Here is a 22,821-nt window from a genome sequence, read left to right on the forward strand (position 1 = left end):
TTTCTCAGAGCAGGACCTGTAGCAGAATGAAACCTGGGGGGGGTATATTCTGGTATATTCTGGTATATTCTCTCTTTACCTCTTATCCCTTTCTCTGACCCTCTCTCTCTCTGTCTGTTTCTCTCTCACTTTGTCTCTTTTTCTGTCTGCCTGGTGTTTTCTGTCCACACACAGCAGCCTCTCTCTCTCTCTGTCTCTTACTGTCTATCTGTTGGTCTCTCTCTCTCTCTTTCTCTCTCTCCCTCTTTCTCACCCCTCCCCTTCTCTCCCTCTTTCTCACCCGTCCCCCTTTCGCGCTCTCTCTCTCTCTCCCCCCCCCTCTCCCCCCCCTCCTCCCCTCTCTCCCCCTCCTCCCCCCTCTCCTCCTCCCTCTCTCCCCCTCCCCCCCCTCCCCTCTCTCTCTCTCCCCCCTCCCTGTTCGTCTCTCTTCGGCTGTTTCCGTACACACTCGGCGCTCTCCCTCTCAGTTCTCACGCGGCGGCGCGTGCTCCATGGAAACGGCGAATAAAACGGCGATAAAATCGTTAAAATGGCGACGACGGTGCTTCTGAAAGACGGAAATAATCCCCCAGGGCTGTGAAATCCGCACATTTCAGCAGGCTGTCAGGCTGGACAGAGCCGCATCGCCTCAGCGCCAGTATCTGAGCTCCGGAGCGCATCGGAATGAGCCCCGTTACTGCAGTGAGTATTCACCGGAACACCGCACGGTCCATCACATCCCGAGCACCGGGGACTTCTGATCTCAGAGAAATGAAGAAGTTGAGTTAGCTTGGTAGCTAACCGGCAGCACAAACTGCCCAACTTTTCGGGGTTATTTGTGGGGCATTAGCGCTTCGTTCCCATGACAGGACAGGTAGACGAGACGGTGTCGCATTCCTGAACTGGAACCGGACTGACCTGGGCTGAAGTAGGTCACAAAACCGGACAAACGGTCTTTATTTGTATTTTTAAAACTATTTCAGCACATGAAGACGAGGCTTTGTGAGGGATCAGACTCGGACCGTTAAGACGCAGAAGCCGATTAGGGCTCACGAGCAGAGGCAGGGGGTTCTGTTGTTGTTGTTTCCGCACGCGCCGCGTTGCCAGGAGCGACAGAACCGCAGTGTGCAAGTGCACCTCGCGCGCACGTGCCAGGATTGATCAGTTTACATTTTTGTAAATTAACGGACAAAACGGTTTTTGTTGTTGTTGTTGCTGTTGTTGTTGTTGTTGTTGTTGTTGACGAGAAATAAACTGACTCCACAGTTAATGAAAGCAGCTGACCTTGAAACCTTAGAAGTTACTCCACAAATGATATCAAATTATTATAATTTATATATAAAACTCGCCAAAACTGTGACTAGAGACCCGAACCCCCCCCCCCCCCCCCCCCCCCCCACCACCACCCATTTATTTTTTTAAAATTTAAATTAATTAATTAAATTCTGTTAAACCTTTCACAGATAAAACTGTTGAACATTTATTAATAGTTAACTTCTGTATATATTCCACATAGGGTTTACACCTGTGTGTGTGTGTGTGTGTGTGTGTGTGTGTCGGTGTGTGTAGGTGTGTGTCGGTGTGTGTAGGTGTGTGTGTGTGTGTGGGGGGGGGGGGGGGGGGGGGGGGGGGGGGGGGGGGGGGCTGAGTGAGAGATACAGTACGCTAGAGTAGTTTAGGGCAGCGTCCCAAATACTGGTGCAGTAAATACACTACAGCCTCCATCTGTACAGCATAGGTGCTGTGTTATTCTGACCTACTAATCAGTGTACTAGTGTGAGGTTTTGGACGTAACTTGTTTCTACATCATCTGTCTCTCTCTCTCTCTCTCTCTCTCTCTCTCTCTCTCTCTCTGTCTCTCTCTCTCTCTGTCTCTCTTTCTGGCTGGCTATCTATCTGTCTATCTATCTATCTCTCTCTCCCTCTCTCTCTCTTTCTCTCTGTCACTCTTTCTGACTGGCTATCTATCTGTCTATCTATCTATCTATCTATCTATCTCTCTCTCTCTCTCTCTCTCTCTCTCTCTCTCTCTCTTTGTCTCTCTTTCTGACTGGCTATCTCTCTCTCTCTCTCTCTCTCTCTCTCTCTCTCTCTCTCTCTCTGACTGGGTATCTATCTGCCTGTCTATCTGTCAGTCTGTCCTACTATTTCTCTGTCTGTCTGCATGACTGTCTATGTATCTATCTATCTGTCTGACTGGCTATCTTTTTGACTATCTGTCTATCTGACTGTCTATCTATTCAATTCAATTTCAATTCAATTTTATTTGTATAGCGCTTTTTACAATAGATATCTTATCTGTCTATCTATCTATGCATCTGTCTGAATATCTATCTGTTTTTATTTTGTCTATTTTTTTTTTAAAATTACATTTCAGATCAGTCTCAGATGGTGATTTGTTTATGAGTTTGTTAATAAGCATGATTTAAAAAAAAAAAAGAGTAAACAAATTATTTGATTTGACTTTATTGTTATAGCAGTTTTGGCCACTGCAAAATGCAAATGAGCACACAAGCAAAAAATACATTTTTGTTGTTGATGTAATTTCATGTGTTAATTTCATTGAATTTATTATTATTACATCAGTGTAAGATGTTCCAGGTGATTTGTTAGGTCGTGGGTTTGTCAATAAGCATCATCCGTTAAAAAAAAAATCTATCTCGTCTGTCTTATTACCGTACTTACTGCAGTGAGTAAACATTTTAAATTAATGAATTAATCTTATTTACTGTGGATGTGTTGACAAGTGTGATTAAAAAAAATCATCATTATAATAATAATAATAACTTGCTCAAATTAGGCAAATCTTTAGTCATGAATTTACTGACAGTGTATCGCAGTGTGCTCTTTTGGACTATATCACCCAGCTGTAGTATTTCTGCTGTCAGACGAGAAGCTAAAAGAAATGTTTGCAAGAGATTGAAGAGAATCCTGCGTCCAGAGATAACAGCCGGCCGGCTCTATTATTCTCATATACGTAGTTTCCATTAGCTAGTTTTCCATCAAATACTTGGCAACATCCCTGTTTGCTTTCAGACAGGCCCATCCTGTCTCCCAGTGTGTGTGTGTGTGTGTGTGTGTGAGTGTGTGTGTGTAAACATGAAAGTCATTTATGCAAGATATATATCATCGAATGACACCCGTGACATTCATTCACACGGGCGAATAGGGAAATGTAAAAAAATGCTGCTTTGTCTAATTAAATATGCATAAATTTGCATAGTTAATAAAACCAGTCTTCTGGTATTGTTAGGATTGAAGTCATTTTGTTTTGCTGTGAAGATGCGCTGAAGAGAAGAAGAAAAAAAAAACTACAGAAAGGTTTGTTGGAAAGTCATTTCCTCATCATTGTTTAATCAAGAAAAAAAATCGAATATTTCATGCCATTTTTCATTAAAAAAAAAAAGAAAGTCAATCGACATGCACAATTTCATGAAGACTTGAAAAAAGATTTTTCATTCTGCTGCAGCACAACAGTATTTTTTGTAGATTTATATTTAGTAAAGTATCACTTGTCAGGAAACAAGCTTTTCATGGATATATGACATGATGTGATTGTGGAGTGGGCGGGGCTTTCTTTGAAAGTTTCGATGCGAGTGGACGAAAAAAAAAAAAACATTAATTTGGCACACACTATGTCGTAAATATTCATGGATCCAAAAAAAAACAAAAAAAAAAAAACACCAAGCTAAAATCTTCTTAAATTGCAGCATCTGGAAAATTCCGTCACGGCTTGTTTTTCTTTTCCGCTACCCTGTTGCTACTTTCTGAAAAGCTCATCGTTATTCAAACTAGCCGTACATCAGGAGCTTCTTGCCGTTAGTCTTTAATCTACGATCTTCTTGGTACTAGCTACACAGTAGTTACTGATACACATCTGGAGGGGTGTGTGTGTCTGTGGGGGGGGGGGGATTCTAAACTATATCTAGAATATCACTGGTTCCCAATCCCAGTCCTGGAGAAGCCATGACCTTTCTCGCTCACTCCTGCCCAAGCATATATGAAATGCTGGATAATTCCAATTTGATTGAGGTGTTTTAGGATGGGACAGAGAGGCTGACATCATTCATGGAGAACTACGACCACATAGCAGTTTGTTTCCAACACACCTGGCTGTTAGTCTACTTAAGACCTTGCTTCAGGTGTGTTAGATTAGGGCTGAAACCAAATTCTGTAAGACCTTAAGTATCCTGGAGCAAGGGTCGAGATCTGAACTGGGATTCGGAACCACGCTTCCGAATGGTATTGCGTCTTTGAGTAACCTTTATGCACCCTGTGGTTCTCTCAGTCCTAGTTCCTCCAACCAGAACGCTTTGGCACCATGTTCTACGGCTCCTCTTCAGCCAGCATGTCACTGCCCTCAAAGAGCCGTCTGAAGCGTCAGAGCCGCACCATCACGCAGGTCCTGTACCGGACTCTGAGCTACCGGGACCGCCGCTCGGTTACCGACCTGCCCGAGCAAGTGCGGGATGACCCATCCGAGCTATCCACGCAGACCTCAGCTCCGGGTGTGCTCAAGATCTTCGGAGATGAAATCAGCGCCGGGGCTAACTACAAGAGCGTTTTGGCTACTCCACGTTCCAGCGCACAGGAGCTCATAAAGGAGGCGCTGGAGCGCTACTCACTGAGCAAAGGTTCAGCCAGTAGCTACGTGTTATGTGATGTGATCGGGCGGTTCGAGGGCACTGAGAGACGGTGGAGGACAGAGTGCTTGCGGGCCCTGGGCAGCAACGAGAAGCCGCTCCTCCTGCAAGAGCTGTGGAAGCCAAAGGAAGGATTCGCACGGCGCTTCGAGCTCAGGCGGAGGGCTGAAGTGGAGGAACTGGCAGCTAAAGAGAAAGACACGGTAACTGCAGGTAACTGATATGTGTGAACAATATTGTAGCAACTGGAAGCATTAGTGTCTTCAGGTCATTTTGAAAGAACAAACAAAAGCGTAAAATATTTCCACTGTTTCTCTAAGGCCGATTTTAAACTGCATGACTTATGCACCCGTTTAAGACTGTGATGTCACACTGTCTGAGACAGTCTCAGACAAATTCTATAACAGGCTGTACGATAATGATCTATGTTGATCCAGTCCACTAACGATAGATCGAAATGACTACATTACAGTTCGTCAGATTTAATTACAAACAGATTTAATCACAAAGACTAGATAATTTATTATGTTCCAGAGGTGCCAAGATTCACAGTTTGCTTCTGGTAGCTTCTTTATCCAGGTGACGTGAATGTACCAGCCAATAGAAAACATGTAGGTGGGACATATAGTGGTGCTCACACAGAACTCTTTCCTTGCAGGTTTCTTACTGTCGCTTGGTGCAAATCTGCAAAAGTAGGATTGGCGTTATTGACACCCCCCCTGCTCGCTGTATACCAATTTAGAAAAATTTCTCCAGGAAACAAGTACCAAGTCGAGAGAAATGCGAGATGGCAGAAGTGGGCGGGGCTTCCAGGCACCGTCGGTTAATATTTGAGAGTTTTGTGCGAATCATTCCAGACTAATACATTTGATTTGTCCACTGCTTGTTTTAGACTGCAACGAGACTGCTTATTTGAAGCGTTTCTGAATGAAAACTCGTTACTCCATTATTAAATTGTGGAGCGCCTACGCAAAAACGGTAAAGATTGGCAGCGTGGTAGAGTAATATAATATAATGGGAGCAAACGCCATTGGAAATCGTGGAGAGAGGAGAAAATATCGCACAAGCTTAGTGCTAATGTAAACATTCGTAGCTTTTCGTATAAGATGTTTACGAGAACGTTTTACTTAGACATTAAAAATGAACGTTCACTATCCAATTTGCAATTTAACCAATACTTTAAGTTTATTATAATGTTATAATACTACTTACGAATTTTATTAAAAGCTCTGCTTTTTTTGTTGTTGTTGTTGTTGTTGTTGTTGTTGTTGTTTTATTTTGTTTTTTTTGCCTCAAGGTGTCAAACGTGATGGAACGTCTGAAGCTTGAAGAGCTATCTATACTGTTCTTGCCTTCTCGTCTATTCCTTTATTCCTCCCCCAACTCTCTCGCTCTCTCTCTCTCTCTCTCTCTATGTCTCTCTCTCTCTCTCTCTCTCTCTCTCTGTCTCCTCAGCTGTATTGTCTGCCTCAGCATTCGCTAAAGACACGGCGACTCTCCAGAGACTTGTTTGCAGAAAGAAAAGAAGCAGCGTAGCCCACAGTCTTCATTCATTTCTCTGCCACTGTTTGCACCATTCAGATAACCAGATACCCAGATTATTAACGCTTCATTCTTCACGGTTATACTAACCATTGAATACAAATACATTATTTGTTATTTTTAAGGATAACACAGTGGGCGCATTTTAATGCGCTATGTAATGCTTAATGAATAATTCCTCATTTTCTTATTTGTTCTGTCACTCACTACGAGACGAGGAGCACACCTCTGTCTTTCTCGCTCCCTCTCCCCTTCCTTTGTTTGCTATAGTTGCTAAATTAGGAACTTAACAAGGTGGCCATTGAGCCAAAACACAAAGTGGAGGTCAAAATCAATATCCGCAGTGTTAGTGAGGATAATTTATCCTCGACCTTTTTTTTTTTTGGCCCCACAAAGGCCCGTCTGTGAGTTTACGTTGGAATTTACACTTAGGGAATTTACGCTTAGGGAATTTGTGTAACTAGACTGAACCAGAGAGTCAGAAAATCCTCGTAAGCCGGACTTGTTATTCAATTCTTTTATTGTTTTGTTATTTGGAGATACAAAGAACGCAGGTTCCTTTGCAAGAGGAGATTGTGCCATGGGTTTAAAAAGGGTTATGGATGAGCGAAGATGGAGACGTTGGGAGATTACGCTTGCTGCTTACTATCGCTAATCTGCACATACACACCGACACACACACACACACACACACACACACGCGCGCACATTGTGTGACAGAAGCCAGGTGGCAGGGATACACAGCGCTGAACTATTTAACAGCACACACTGACACCACCATCTCATCAGTAATGTATGAACCGCTAGTATTTATACCACACCGCTGCCGAATTCTCGATTCTGATTGGCTGATTGCTTTTCTTGTACAAATACACATGCTCTAAGGTGAATAAATATCCGAATAAAAAATGTTTCCTTACTTAACAACGGAAAAATAATCATTGATGGTGGTTTTCTTAACGTTTACGGAAGGAATCTCGAGCGATGATTTCTGAACGTAACTTTTCTAAGAACATCGCCATGTTTTCTGGGTATTCTAAAGGAATAACGTTTAAAGAACGTTCCCACCACATTGCCGCAACGTCAACACAAACATTTCCACCATGTGAAGTTGTGTGAGCAAAGGAACAAACTTAGATTGCATGAGTTTCTGCATAAACTTATTTGGTACGAAAAGTGTCTATAGGAAGCATACTGTCAGTAGAGCCTTTGCACTGCCGGTCGACTTCCTGTCCTTGGACAAGTGGCGATGCTAGAATCCTGGCCGTGATGGACTTTGTCACAGTCTACCCAGTATCGGAAAGTAGGACTGCCAGAGGACGTTGTGTCAAATTGAGGACCTCGCTTCACATGCCAGGAGAAGCTTCATGAAACTGCTGAGTGTCGCATTTAGGGGCAGGACATTCAGCATTTCAGCATTTTCTTGTTCTTTTTTTTAATCGAGGGCAATCTAGTAATTATTATCCATAGTGTAGACAAAACAAAGGTACGAGGAAGGAAAAGCTCTAATCAACTTATGTACATTGTCAAACAGTTCGGCCACCAGTCCGGAAGGCTAGACCTGCTTAGTATGGTTGTGCAAATTCTAGTGTTTGTAGTGTTACCGTTGGAGATCTGGCTTCGGGATAGCCATGCAGGAGTTTTGGCCTCGTGGTGGTGACATTTAAAAACGTATCACATACACACACTCGGGTTAAAACACTATAAACATCAACGTCCAACCTCCATATTAAGTGCATGAGTGTGTGAATGTGTTTTCTGGACTGTTTTATTGATGTATTCTATTCTGCTATGTTGTGCACCTGCCCCCAGGGCCTCACACACACTCCCCCGTGTTAACGTCCACCCTGAGTAAGGGGGGGCATGGTAAATGCCAGCGGAGTTCCCCCTGGGGCTGGCGTATGGTACTGCCCAGCACTCCGAATCATAAAGGTGGGGAATGTGCTCAGGTACGGCATCAACCACCAGTCCCACCAAGCTCTGCCTGACTTTCCACTGCATATTCCACCTTCACTTTCCACCACGATCAGATCATAACAAATATTGACTGCAGTTAAGTTAATGTCATCGTGATCATTGAACGCTGCATTCCATAGAAGAAGAAGAAAAAAACATCGGTGCACACTGGAGATTTCTGTAAAGCATTCATTTAATTTTTTTTGTTCAATTTGTATGATGCTTGTCTTTTAAATGCTAAATTCCAAACATGTCTTGGCTAATCAGCTACATTTCAGGCAAGTGGAAAATTACTGTGTTTGATTGTATGGATCACAGTTGTATTAGCGATTAATATGACTATTTGTACTTACCCGCCAATATGATTACCCAATATACCTTTATTTTGTGTAACCATTGTTACTTACATTACCCCCATACAGTGCCTTGCATCAATATTCACCACGTTTTAGTGGAACTGAAGTGGACTTAGCTTGTGAAGCACGGTGGTGGCGGCATCCTGGTTGCTTCTCAGACTAACGCACTTTTTGGGATTATATATCACGAATCTACACAAAATATCCCATAATAGTGAAGTAGGCAGGGGGGAAAAATCAGTATAGTTTGCAAAATTATTCAGAAATAAAAATGTAACCGTTGATGATTGCGTATGTATACACGCCCATTGCTGTGAAACTCCTGTTGCCATGAGAATCCGCACAGTTAAATGGAGTTCACCTGTGTGCAAGCCAAGCATCACACATGTTCATGGAAGAATCCAGCAGCATCATAAAAACAAGTCCAGGACAAAGTTCTAGAAATGTCTCAATCGCGGTTTGGTTTTCAAGAAATATCTCAAACTTTGCATATCCCTCAGAGTGAAGATGGATAGAATACGGCACAACTGGGACTCTTATAAAGGTAGAAAGGTGGTTCTACTACGTATTGACCAAGAGGTGTGAATACTTACGCAACCAACAAATGTCCATTAATCCCAATTCAATCCAAGGGGGTGAGTACTTGCAAGTGCAAGGCACTGTATTGCGCCGTCTTCTTATAAACAGTTCTTGTGTGTATCATAAACACACTCCTTATATGTCTCTATACAGATATATCAATAGAGAAATAAATATATAAATACTGAGATATTCGCTGTATAGATATACAGCGTAGGTAAGAAATGCTGTAGGTATTTCTATGTAAGAAATACCTACAGCGTACTCACACACTCCATTTCCAAGACCTCAAAGGTAAATAACGTCTGAGAATAATAATTACTTGGCTGTCCCAGTGTCCTACACCAACAAGAAAGCACTTACTTCATCTCTAAAAGCTGATATAGTACCATCATCTCCGGCAGTTGCTTTACTATCAATCACTAAACGCCTCATGCATCACCAACCCGCCACCAAGATTGTGCTAAAAGCTTTTCTTTGTTGTTGTTGTTGTAGTTGTTATTGTTGAATTGTTGTTAATCATGCTACCAAGCACAATAATGCTACTCTTATGTATTTTTTGAAAGTTATGTTGTAACGCATGCTACGTCATGCCCCTATACCTTATATATCATGGGTCACGTTATTTATTTATACTTTTATTTACACTTTATTGATTTTATTATTACGTCTCTGCATGTTATTGGAACGATGAATCATCCTTCAGGAACTCCCAAGGCAGGGTCGTAATAGGTTTCTCATTCCAAGGCAAGCTGGAATGTAAAACTCTACGTGTAAATATTTCTCTTGATTAATTTTTCATAGAGCTATAACCGTAATGCGTGAAGATACACATTCAGTGGAGGATGCTAGTACAGTTTTTCTGAGACAGCAAGTTTTCCTGCATTCGGTGTTTGGAGGATATGGGGAAGGAGAACTTTTGCAGATAACTGGAAGCGTCCGTACGTTTTTGTTAATTCCAGGTCGGTTTAGGCTAGGTTCACTCATTAAAAGCGCAGTAGTTCTGCTTGAGTTCCTTTTTTTTTTTTTCTTAAATTGTCATCATCTGCAATCCACATCCTTGTATCAGTGCTATGCTGAGAATATTTAGTGTGTGTTTGTGCACTTGCGCATTTTGTCTGCATCTTTAAGGCGATAAGCTTTAACCCTTAACCCTCATTCTGGCTGGATCGCACTCTCCATATGATTAGTAAGTCGGTTGTTAAGGATAAAGGAAGACGATGGTTTCATCACTGATTCTCTCTGTTAGATATAAACGCACAGGCACGGAAACTTCAACGGAACCGCGCTAAAGGAACGATGACCCTGCAGCACGGCTCGTCCTTCTGCCGCAGCCTCAGTGAGACAAGTCTAAACCTAGTGGGCATGACTGGGGAGGAACCGAAGCGCTACTCTACACTGCCCGGGTCAGGTCGAGCACGCTCAGACGCACGCAAAGAGGGAGGTGGAGTCAAGCATTCCCTCTACCAATCACCTCATTTGCTGCTCCTGCAAGGATATAACCGACAAGTGAGTGATAAACTCTTGAGCAATCATAGCGAGGAGTTAACTTGAACAGCACTGGAGTTTAGTCTATCTTACATTTGGTGTCGTATTATTTATCCATTTATTTATTGTGCCAACAGGACTGCCTGGTTTACCTGCTAAACAAAGAACAGCACACGGTGGGTCAGGAGACGGCGAGCACGCGGCCAAACATCTGTCTGTCATCTCCGGACATTCTTCCACTCCACTGCCGGATACGTCGCCGACGCTCGCCTTCCTCATCCTCCTCGTCCTCTTCCTCTTCTTCCTCGGCCTCAGACCATCGGCTCTTACTGGAACCGGTCGGCCACGGCACTGTGCTGATCAACTTCACTCGTATCGAGCGTCCCACTCCTCTGCGTCATGGCGACCTGCTGTCATTCGGCACCCATTACATCTTCCTATACAGAGACCCACTGAGCGCCAAGCCACTACCAGGCCACACCCTGACCCACCTCCGCGCCCTCGGCGCCAAAAACGGGGAGGCGTGTCCGACATGCGGTGCCGCCCCACGGGAGCAGGCGGGGTTTCGCCAAAGCTCCAAGAATGCAAAGGGGCCAAAGAAGAGGAAGCTCGTGCTGGAGTTTGAGCGAGCCCAAGAGGACGCGCTGGTGAACCGGGTGCTCACGCTGATCGAGCCGAGTGGCGATGATCACAAGCTCACTCCCGCATATCTGCTGTGCCTGTGCATCCAACACTCAGCTCTTTCATTCCCACCCGGCAGCTTCGGGAAACTGCTCCTCAAAATCGCCAAGAAGATCCAGAGCATTGCACGGGTTGGTTTGAGACACTGCGTAGTGGTTTCAAATTTTGATCTAACTCTAACCCTAACCCTAACCCTTGACCTAACCCAAACCTTAACATTATATTTAACTGAATATTATGCCATGGTTGGTTACAATGCTCCCAGTGACCAAAACTGGTCATTTTTCACACAAAATATAACCATATGGTAGTTTAAAATGTGCCATTTTGATTGAAATCGAACATTTTTTAAAAATTCAAATGCGTGCTAATTTAAAATGCTCCATTTTCACCTGAATTAAATATTTCTCACAAGCATGCGATCCTACCGTGGTTTAAGACGCCATTCTGACCCAAATCAAACCCTTTTAACTCAGATGCAATCCCATGGTAGTTTAAAATGTGCCATTTTTACCAAATATACAGTTGGATTATACTTTAAAACACAGCGTTTGATGTACAATTTTGCACTAAATTGAACATCGCTCATCGACCAAAATACAGTTCTGTGAAAGTTTCAAATACACCATTTTGACCCGAATTAAACACTTTTAACAAAACTACAGTCCTGCGGCAGTTTACGATTTTCACAAAATATAATCCTATCCTAGTATAAAACACTCAATTTTGGACCGTAATCGAACCTGTTTTTATGAAAAAATGGCATTTTGTGCCATTGGGCCACACTGTTTAACTAAATGAATTACAAGGCGAAAAGGAAAATGAGCTGTTGTTCAGAGGGGACGGATTCTTCTCTGTGAAGGTCAGAAAGGTGCCTCGGTCGGCGTCTCGTCTTCATTCCCCGTCGGCTTGACGTTTACCTTTTGCGGCTGGTCAGCACGAAGCGCACAGGAGGAAGGGTGTCACGTAATTTGGGAATCGACCGAACGCCTGTAAGAGTATGCCAAAGCATTTAATGACCCGGGCCCCAAGCCCACTCCCTTAACTGATTAATTATTAAAATCCAATTACAGAAGGTCGGTTTCGTTCGGGCTGAATATTAAGAGATGTGCAAATAAAACAGGGAGAGAATGAGAGGAGGGGAGAGAGATTGTGCTGAGGTGTATTATTCCTCCCACATGAAGCTATTCAGAGCTATTTAAATTTTAATTACACTAATTGGTGTGTGTGTGTGTGCGTGTGTGTGTGTGTGTGTGTGCGTGTGTGTATGTGTGTTACAGGAGAAGACAAAGGAATTGGCACAGAAGCAAGCTCAGCAGTGGGTATCATATTCCACCTTGTAGCAGTGTGTGTGTGTGTGTGTGTGTGTGTGTGGGTGTAGGTGTGTGTGTGTGTGTGTGCGCACTCACGTGTCTTTTCATGGTCTTGTATTTCTATTTAAACCTCCATTCAACCATAGCTCAATCTTAATCATATTATTTGCTATTTTTCCCCTCCTTGCAGTAATCATATTTACAGTAGTTTTCTGTGTGTGTGTGTTTTTGTGTGTGTGTGTGTGTGTGTGTGTGTGTGTGTGATACAGTCAGGATCCAGCCTCCCTGTCACTGCTTAGCATCTCTGACCTTGTGCCGGATCTTCAGGTCATTTTCTTTTGGATGTCGAACGCCATCGAGATCCTGTACTTCATTCAGCAGAAATCGCCAACGTACATGCAGAATATTGAAATGATGGACAACAAAGGTACACACACACACACACACACACACACACATATACACTTGCAACATATGATAACAATATAAAATCTAACAACAAGGATGACTTTCATGTCATTCAGTAGCTTTCTAACAAATTAGAGAATCAATAAAGGCTGTGCTGCAGTGGGGGAAAATTCCTGAATCCGTTTTCCAATTATAGTATAATAGAGGACACTTGAAAACTCTCGCTCTCACCTGATTGGCTGCTGGCTCTTGTCTGTCACTGTGTAGCTGGACTTATTTCGAGCCTAAAGCTGGGCTGTGATTTCTAAAGTTATTGTTTTTTCCCCCATTCTCGGACCCAATCATCATGTTTGAACATACACATCATACCTTTAATGTTTAAGATGTTATGATAATACGCGATCTGTTTATTCTCTGTTCCGCTTTCAGCTGGATCTAAAGAGTCGCTTCTCTCGGCGACAATATCAGCCAGCGAAGAGGTGATGACTATTCTGGAGGAAGTTATCATGTACACTTTTCAGCAGTGTGTCTACTACATTACAAAGGTAGGGAATATCGGTCACGTGACCTTGGTGTGAATTCTGGGTTCAGGGATGTAGTAAACTTCACCCAGTTATCAGCAGCTGGTTTTGAGCATGTACATTAGCACCATGCATATAGCCAGTGTTGACAAGTTAGCATCTTTGCTATTCTGGAAGATTGTTTTTGTTATTTTATTCATTACCATAGAAGAACAAAATGTTTACAAGGTCATTTCCCCACCCCACCAGATATACATATATATATATATATATATATATATATATATATATATATATATATATATATATATATATATATATATATATATATATATATATATATATATATATATATAAGCTGTACTCCATTCTAAGTTGCATAGAAATACTAATTACCTCTTTTAAGTGGCCAACTATTTTTTAAAATGCCACTATTTGACATGATATAAGCTGTTCTATTGATTTGCTTGCCGTTCCAGATGTTGCACAATCGTGGTACAGCATACTCACTGACTTATTTAGCTTTACTGAGTTATTATTGCATCTAGTAGTCAAAAATGGGAACTGCAACAAGCACTAATAGAAGCCCATTGGGGCAGGAATTGCGCTGCCTCATGCTCAGGGGAGAAGCAGCTTACAGGACTGTTAACATCAAGGTTGCCAGGGTGATGGTATTTACAACACTTGGGACTGTTTACCACCAAGATGTATTTTATAGCAAGTAATCAGAATGAAATCTTATTTAAGTAATCAGAATGAAATCTTATTTAACTTAAGTAAGTGCAGACTTTGTATTATGTACAAAACCAAATGTGAAATTTCACTCAAAGCGGGTGCGATGATCTTTCTCATCATCCTTTATTTCTTCTCCTCCACTGTCTACGTATTGCGTCTATGCGTATTGTGTCCTGGAAGCTGTCTGGATTTGTCAGTCAGTGTGTGTGTGTGTGTGTGTGTGTGTGTGTGTGTGTTGTGTTTTTGTGCGATTTTCCTCCAGTCCTTGTACGTGGTGTTGCCAGCCTTGCTGGACTGCAGCCCATTTGGAGGCGAGTCGTCGTCGGAGGCATGCCGGCGGGCGACGGGCGCACGGGCGTGCATGTGCAGTGTGTGTGTCATGCCCGAGGCTGTGCGTCGGGCTCTGTGTGTTTTTCAGACCACAGCTGATCTCATGCAGCAGTATCAGGTCCATGTCGAGATCCAGAGCCAGATGTTCGCCTACCTGTTCTTCTTCACCAATGCCTCGCTCTTCAATCTACTCATCGATAAAGGTGCAGGATGGATAGATGGATAGCTAGCCAGATATTTCACATTCTGTCTGTTAAACTTACAGCTTTACCTTTGACTATTACAAAGCACTGATACTGGAGACTCCTTCCATAAATGTGTCCTTACAGAAAACATCACAATATCATTGATTACACCTTTCTCTCCATGTTTTACAGTAAAGTCAACACTCATAAAGGCTTTCTCACAAACTCGCACTTGTGTGCTTGCTAGGCCATATCTGCACTGTCGTATGTCTTCATTAAGTATGTAGACAACAGCTGCTCCAGTGATAATAGAGAAAGAGAGAGGGAACGAGAACGGTAGGGCAGGTTGCATGAAGGTGAAAGGGACAGACTGGATTAGAACGGGAAAGTGGACATACAGGTGAGAATGGAGACTGATGAGCTCTGGCGGGAGTTTAGCATGACCTCTAGTGTCTTATGCCACAACATGCAACAAAGTGAAGTTGGTAGTGAACTAATTTTTTTACATACATTCACACACAAACACACACACATACACACACACACACACACACACACACACACACACACACACACACACACACACACACACACACACACACACACACACTCATGGAATGGAAATGAAGCCAGCAGAAACAACAGACAAATAGGCTGGGCCTGAAATCGCTTGCGTACTCACTCATTCAAGGTTGCATATAGATCAGGGGTTGCCATCTGGTGATCCATGGTACGGGTGCGGATTCAGCAAAATATTTCATTGGACCGAATCGAATACTGTAACAGAGCTGATAGACATGATAAATGTGGCAGCTTTGCAATTTGAGAAACTGCTGATCTCCTGGGATTTTCACACACAACGGTCCCTAGAGTGTAGACAGAATGGTGCAAAGAAACCGAGTGGAAGAAACACCTTGTTGATGAGATATGTCAGATGAGAATAGCCAGGCTGGTTCGAGCTGACAGGAATGTCTAAAATAACCACTCTTTGTAACCGTGGTTAGCAGAAAAGCATCTCAGAAATGTACAAACCTTGAGGTGGATGGAGTACACTAGTAGAAGACCACATCGGTTTCCTGCCATCCAAGAACTGGAGTCTAAGTCAACATTGGGAACAGACTTACCGAAACTGGACAGTTATACCATTTATTAGTTATTTAATGATAATTGAGATACACAATCTGGTCTGGGAGCAAGTGTGAGCAGAGGTGGAGAACAGCTGCATTAGCATGTTGGTTTGGATGGGCCAAATAGAAGCATGCAACGCATCCAAAGAATTTATGGTTAATGCTTTGGCAGATATCCAGCACAATAATTCCCTGCTCCATAAATTTCAGTCTATCCAGTCTGTCCCTCTTCCACTGGATCAAGGTTGAATGAACAGCATGCATGATGGCAGAGGAACACTAAAATCTCCATAGCAGCTAGTTGAAAGCTTTAAATGAAAGCTACTATTGATGATGTAGTATGGAAGACAATAACTTAAACAGGATCAGGATTCTAGCAATCACAGCCAGACCTCCAATTACCTAGATGGAGCATCTGCTATTTCTGTAGCAAAGGCCACAACTGCAAGCAAAAGAATCTGGACCAAGTTCTCAGAGTAATAGTCTCTCCGTGATAGAGCGTCTGAGTCCAGTAGACAGATAATTATGTTCAGACTGACTGTTCCTGGGGAAGAATAAATCGAGGAAACCCCAGAGTGCCAGAGAGAAAGAGAATTTTGCAGACTTGGCCCTTCTATTGAAGAACTGCAAGGTCTACATCTAGAACAGGAATATCAAACTCACTTTAGATAAAGGGCCTCATAACACTTCATCCAGTGAGTAGTCCTCACTGCAGAACCAAAAGTCAGGGAGTGATCAAACGCTTCCTAACCACTAACTTTAACTATTACCCCAAACTCCTAACCCATGAGCTATTGTACAAGACAGAACAACAAACACACATATACACAGGGTTTTCTCCACCCCCTGGGCTTTTGGTTCAACTCCAACCAGGTTGGAGGAGCTGGATCAGGTTTGATTCAACCCCCTGGACTTTTGGTTCGACTCCGACCAGGTTGGAGGAGCTGGACCAGGTTCGCCTCCACCTTCTGGACTTTTGGTTTGACTCTTAACAGGTTGGAGGAGATGGACCAGGTTCGACACCACCCCCTGGACTTTTGGTTAGACTCTGAACAGGTTGAAGGATCTGGTTCAGGTTCACCTCCAGCCAGGTAGGAGGAGCTGGACCAGGCTTGATTCCGCCCACTGAACTTTTGCTTCGACTCTAACCAAGTTGGAGGAGTCGGACCAGGCTTGATTTCACCCCCTGACTATTGGTTCTACAGTGAGGGTTACTTGCATTTTGTCAGAATCTGAGTTTATGACCCTGAGTTTATTGTGCTACTTTGCCCAGTAGTGAAAACCCCCCAAAAGACTGTTTTTTAAATCTTTCAATTAAATTACAAACCAAATGATTATTTTAGTTTAAACTATGTTTATAAAGTTATTTGTTGGCCTGGATTCGAACTTGTATCAGGCCAGTCCCAGCCCACAGGCTGTGTGTTTGACATCCCTGGTCTAGAATCATCTTTTATTTATACCTCATTTTGTTCCAATGAATTTGTTGCTATTTTACAATCATTAGCATGTTCTCCCCTTTCGCAACTACCAATAGCTGCCAGCTACAGCTACAGTCCAATACAAAATTATTGGTACCCTTACCCAAACAATCTACAGTGAAGCAGATGGTTGGGGGGGAAATAGAATTAACTTCCCACTGAAGGATCCCTACTCCACATTGTGTGTCATGAGGAATTACATCACTTATTTCCTTGTTTAAAAGGACAGCAGGGTGGCGTATGTTCTGTGAGAGGGCACTGTGAGGCCACAGTTATTTTTCCAGACACCCATAATCCTCTTTGTGTCATAACAGACAGGACGGTTAAACACTTTGCTTAAACACACACACACACACAGATGTTCAAACAGATAACACAGCAGGATAAGGATTTATTTTGTTGGTGTAATACTAGGTGTCAGGCACAACCATTTATTTTGTTCAAAGCTGGAAGGAAAAGGGGAAATCTGCCACTGTTTCTTTTACTCTATGTGTGTGTAGGTCCTGTGAGGGGCTGGTTCCAGCGTTCCCGAGCATTGCAGATACAAGCATGTTTGCGGATGCTCCTAGACTGGGCGAAAGGAGCAGGCCGGGCTCAGATCGCTCAGAAGTTTTTCGCCAAACTATGCAGCGTGGTTACCATCCTCATCACACCTGCCTCACAGCTCTCACAGGTCTCCGTGTGAACTTGTAGATGTAGACGTGTGGAGCTTTTTTTTGTACTCAGTTTCAAATACAAAAGGTTTTAGGAGCGCTGGAGGGTGAGGGGTAGTGTTTCAAGTTGAACCGTGCAGCAGGAAAACACTAAACCACGTAGAGAAGGGGTTTGGGTGTAAAAATGTAAAGAATGCATTTAAATCCAGATGAAAGTCTATTCATCCTCTTTGTTTTGATTAGTCATTCTAAATGAAGCTATTTCCTGCTCTTTTATTGTGTGTTTGTGTGTATAGATGAGTTGGAAAGTGTTGCGTGCGGAACATCCGTCTCTGAAACCCGTCCAGCTTCACAGAATCCTTACACAGTACCAGCTGACAGGCGAGGTGGGTTCTGTTCCAACCTGGCAACCGAGCTGCGAAGATGAAGCCTACGTTTACAGAACAGGTGAGGGATTTCCCATTGCGTCTTTTGCTTTCTTAAGACATTTTTTCAAAATCTGTTACAGCCTGCATCGCACCACACTATCACCGCTGGATTGAGTTTCCAATAACAAGTGTTTTTTTTTTTTTTAAATCCGTAAACAGTTAACATAATTAATTAGATGTTGATCATATCACTTTCTGGTGATTTAACGCCAGCCATGTTAGCGAGCTGTCAAAATCCAGAGTGCTACTGTAGTAAAAGACTGACTACTGACAGCACTACTGACAGTCTAAATCAGTTCACGATCGTAAACATTCAAATGCGTAAATATTCCAAAAAGTGACCGCTCGCAAAGATTTAAGGTGGATAAAGGTGGATTTAAGGTGGCTCGGGTATGACATATGCATGTTTTATGAATTTTGATGGTTAATATCTAGCATTTAAGGACGTCATTTATTATATTATGTTATATTTGCTGGTGTGTGTGTTTGTTACAGTGGATCTGTTGGAGAGTTTTGATAACCACCCTCCCATCGTGTTACCTAGCGCTGGGTTTAAGGTGGACCTGGAGAGCGAGTGTGTAGACGACAGCATATACAGACAGCTGCTTTACATCCGCCACTTTCTGTGGGGCCTCCGCACCAAGACCCATGGCAGCGCAGACAGACCAGAAATTCAGGTGTGTTTCCCTCACGTGTCTACGCCCAAGTACTAGTTGACTATTCATCATTTCGGTAATTAAAACACAAGATACAAATTACATTTCCAGCTTCGACTTCGGGAAAAGTGCATGAATAGGTGCGTTAAATGTCCAAAATAACCAATCTTACACCATTTACGCAATCATGTGGACGAGGAATAGTTGATTCTGCAACTGAGCGTGCAAAGCATGGCATGGAAACTCCTTATTGCTTAACAATGGATGGAGGACGTGATGTCTACAGGAGCAGCTGGGAGATCCCTCACCACGTTTAACTCTAGCCTCAGTAGCTGAGCTCTGAAAGCGCTCTCACACAGAGCTGGTCTTTTAAAGCAAAATAAACTAAAACTGCAAACTAAAATTCTTTACAGTCAGATGTTTTTTTTCTTTGGCACAAATTGCTAGACAGGCGATTGATAAATCTGATTAAGGGATTAGCGATGTAATGCAGTGCCTATCTGATAGCAGGATTATGTATAGTGTGTGTGTGTGTGTGTGTGTGTGTGTGTGTGTGTGTGTGTGTGTGTGTGTGTGTGTTAATCTCTTGCAGAAGAACACTCTGCAGTACTTTATGCAGAGATTATGCAAAGCATGAGCACAGTAAACTCCCCAGTCCTGAAAATGTGAAAAAAAATTCCAGCTTTTTTTTTTTTTTTTTTTTTTTTTTTTTTTTTTATACCTCCAACTGTTACAAAGCTCTGACGTTGGCGACTCCTTCCCATGAGTGTGTAGTATACCGTATATTATGGATGCCGCGGCGCAGACTGGATATGGACCGATGTTAATTTTGTGCTAGTCGTGTAACGTAAGCTTGTGAGTCTTTTGTAAAAATGACGTAGTGATATGGATTTTTTTTTTTTTTGTTCGCCAGCATGGAGAGGGAGAAGGAGAAGCGCGCGTTTCTTCTCTCGGAGGACGAGGAGAGGGAACAGGAGCCGAGGAAAGGCCGAGAGAACGAATGCACGCACCACATTACAGAAACGGAACAAGCGTCCGGCACGCTCCGGACTCGTCCTGCCTGCTTACTCCGCCTAACACACCTCTGTACCCAGAATTCACACACAATCCGTACGCGAAACACTCCCAGCAGGAGCGCGTCCCGGCCAACGGGTGTACACGCTCCACTCCTGAGCACAAGAAGATCAACGGATACATCAGTAATGGTACTGAAGGTTAGCCACAGACTCTAATCAGCATGTGTGTGTCTTTGTGAGTGTCTTTGACTCACATTTAAGGTATAGTTTGTGTGTGTGTGAGTGTGTATACACTATAAACTTTGCATGTGTGTGTGTGTATGTGTGTCCCCTTCTTCAGGCCCTCTTAATGGGTGTGGCTTTCCCTTCCCCATCCCTCTGGCCCAGACGCTGGGCAATAACTCTGACCCTGTGTGTTCCGTCTTTGTAGTGGACTTGGACAAAGGACCCTATGGCCTCGGAATGGGACTCATCGACGGACTCGTAAGTGCTGTAATTGCTACTTTAATATCCTTAAACACCCATGATTAGAGTAGTATAAATACAAAGCATTTATTCACCCCACATTACACGTGCCCCAGTGGGCCTGTATTTGCATTTGTTGTTGCAGTTCCCATTTTGACCACTAGGTGCAATAGTAACTCTATGGAGCTGGATAGGGCCGTGAGTGCGCTACATCATGGGCTCATCATCGCTCGCACACTTCACTGATGCTCCAAAACCTTTGTTCACAGCACACTCCTCTAAATTCGGCGGGGATCTACATCCGCACACTGATCCCTGACGGACCAGCCGCTTCGGACGGACGGCTGCACATCGGAGACCGGATCCTGGCTGTAAATGGGAAAAGCCTCATCGGAGCCGACTACCAGAGGTTTCGCACGCATACCTCGCATATTCGCACGCTTTTTAATAAAGTCACGATCCACAATGTGTCATCTAGCAGGCTACAAACACACACTATACAGTCAGTATCTAGAAATCTGACCTGCTATAACGTTAGCGAGGACTTGATTTGTTAACCGTAGCAATAAATGGATAACAAGTACGACATATCATTCCTTAATTAATAAAAATGGAAAAGAAAAAAAAACCTGTGTAAGTGTTTTATTCCTTACTTTTATGTCTCTCCATCTTTCTCCTTCGCTCCTTAGTGCCGTGGATTTGATCAGACTGGGCGGAGGACGGCTTCGCTTTCTCGTGGCTAAGTCAGAGCCGGAAGTGTCGGAGAAGATCAGTGCCTCTTCGTGCTGAGTGGGGAAGGACGAGGTTTGAGGTTCGAGCGTTAGCTTCGGAAGAACGAGTCCAAAGAAAGAACCGGAACGTCGTCTGCTCGGTGAGGATAAAGAGGAATAAGCACATGGATACGATCCCTCAGCGACTCCTGTGGTGAACCTCGCATTGCCCTCAGGAGAGAGCCTTCGCACAGCGACACGGTTTTCACACAACAGCCATCACAGCGCCGTCTTCTCTTCTTCTCCTCCTCTTCGCCTGGAGCGTTGCAGATGATCATGGAAACGTTCACAGAAATGTAACAACATGTAACAAAAGACACAATATATCCTGTTTACAGACGATCTGTCGTATCAGTTCGGACGAATACAAAAGTAAAGAAAACAAACAAACATCTGAACGTAAAGAAAACTGAACTGAACAGTAACCTGATAGACGAGTGATGAAAAAAAAACAAACAGCTTTATTCAGTTTGCGTATTTATTATCAATCAATGAAAAATTCTCTTCTCTTCCCTTCTCTTTCCTTATCTTCTCTTTTCTTTCTTCCCTTCCCTTCTCTTCTCTTCTCTTTCCTTCTCATCTCTTCCCTTCTGTTTGCCTCCCTTCTCTTCTTTTCCCTTTTCTTCTCTTCTCTTCTTGTTTTTCACTTTTCTTGTATTATCTTCTTTCTTTCTCTCTTCTTGTTCTTTCTCCTGTCTTCTATTCTTTCTTTCTCTCCTCTCCTCTCCTCATCTCTTCTTTTCTCTACCCTTCTCATTCTTTTCTGTTATCTATTCTCTTCTTTCTTTCTCTCCTCTTCTTTTCACCTCTCGTTCTTTCTCTCGTCTTCTTTTCTCTTCTCATTTTTTCTCTTCTCTTTCCTTCTCTCTTTTTGTTCTTTCTCTTCGCTTCTCTTCTCTTATTTTTTTGGATTTTGTTTTGTCTGTTCTCTCTTCACCCCTCTTCTCTTTTCAGTTTTTTGTTTGTTTCATATGCTTTGACTATTTTCTCCTCTCTATTTTTTCTTTTCTCTCCTTCCTTTTCTGTTTCATTTTATTCTGCTACGTATATCTTCTCGTCTACTCGCTGTCATATTCTCATCTTCTCCTTTTGTGTTTTATTTTTATTTTGTTTTGTCTGTTCTTTTTTCTTCTGTTTTGTTTTGTTGTCTTTTGTTTTCTTTGCCTTCTCTTCTCTCCTCTTTTTAATTTAATTTCACCAGTTTTCCCTCTTTTTCTCTTTCACATTCCCTTTTATTGTTTAATCTCTTCTCTCTCTTTTTGCTGTTTCTGCTCTTTCTATGGTTTTTATTTTAGTTTCGTCTGTTCACATTTCTGTTCCCTTCTCTTTTTTATTTACGTCTGTTCTCTCTTGTCAGTTCTTTCATTTGGTTTATCTGTTTGCTGTTCTCTTTTTTACTCCCGTCTTACTTTGTTTATTTTATCTGCTTTTTCTTCTGACTTCTACTCTCCTCTGTTATTTTCGCTTCTCTTCTAATCCTATGCACTTCTTTCTCATTTCACGTGTTAGTAG

At 42.8% G+C, this 22,821-nt stretch overlaps 1 protein-coding gene across 3 annotated transcripts; it reads left to right on the forward strand.

The window, feature by feature from the left end:
- The first annotated feature begins 462 nt into the window (after nucleotides 1-462).
- On the forward strand, nucleotides 463-22,404 carry radil (Ras association and DIL domains). 3 transcript variants are annotated; one of them, XM_017456912.3, is made up of 15 exons: nucleotides 463-681; nucleotides 4,268-4,835; nucleotides 10,305-10,564; nucleotides 10,681-11,355; nucleotides 12,505-12,542; nucleotides 12,807-12,964; nucleotides 13,375-13,490; nucleotides 14,464-14,734; nucleotides 17,822-17,994; nucleotides 18,271-18,421; nucleotides 18,898-19,079; nucleotides 19,972-20,272; nucleotides 20,415-20,557; nucleotides 20,809-20,948; nucleotides 21,229-22,404. In XM_017456912.3, exons 2-15 carry the CDS (start codon nucleotides 4,301-4,303, stop codon nucleotides 21,326-21,328), a joined length of 3,243 nt encoding a protein of 1,080 aa, XP_017312401.1. In that variant the 5' UTR covers nucleotides 463-681; nucleotides 4,268-4,300; the 3' UTR covers nucleotides 21,329-22,404. The 3 variants fall into 3 exon arrangements, with proteins under 3 accessions (XP_017312401.1, XP_017312402.1, XP_053532331.1); XM_017456913.3 differs by having other exon boundaries at nucleotides 19,972-20,263; XM_053676356.1 differs by lacking the exon at nucleotides 463-681 and adding an exon at nucleotides 2,723-3,300.
- Nucleotides 22,405-22,821: the final 417 nt, after the last annotated feature.

The sequence above is a fragment of the Ictalurus punctatus genome, chromosome 26, assembly GCF_001660625.3.
Source record: "Ictalurus punctatus breed USDA103 chromosome 26, Coco_2.0, whole genome shotgun sequence".
Taxonomy (NCBI): Eukaryota; Metazoa; Chordata; class Actinopteri; order Siluriformes; family Ictaluridae; genus Ictalurus; species Ictalurus punctatus.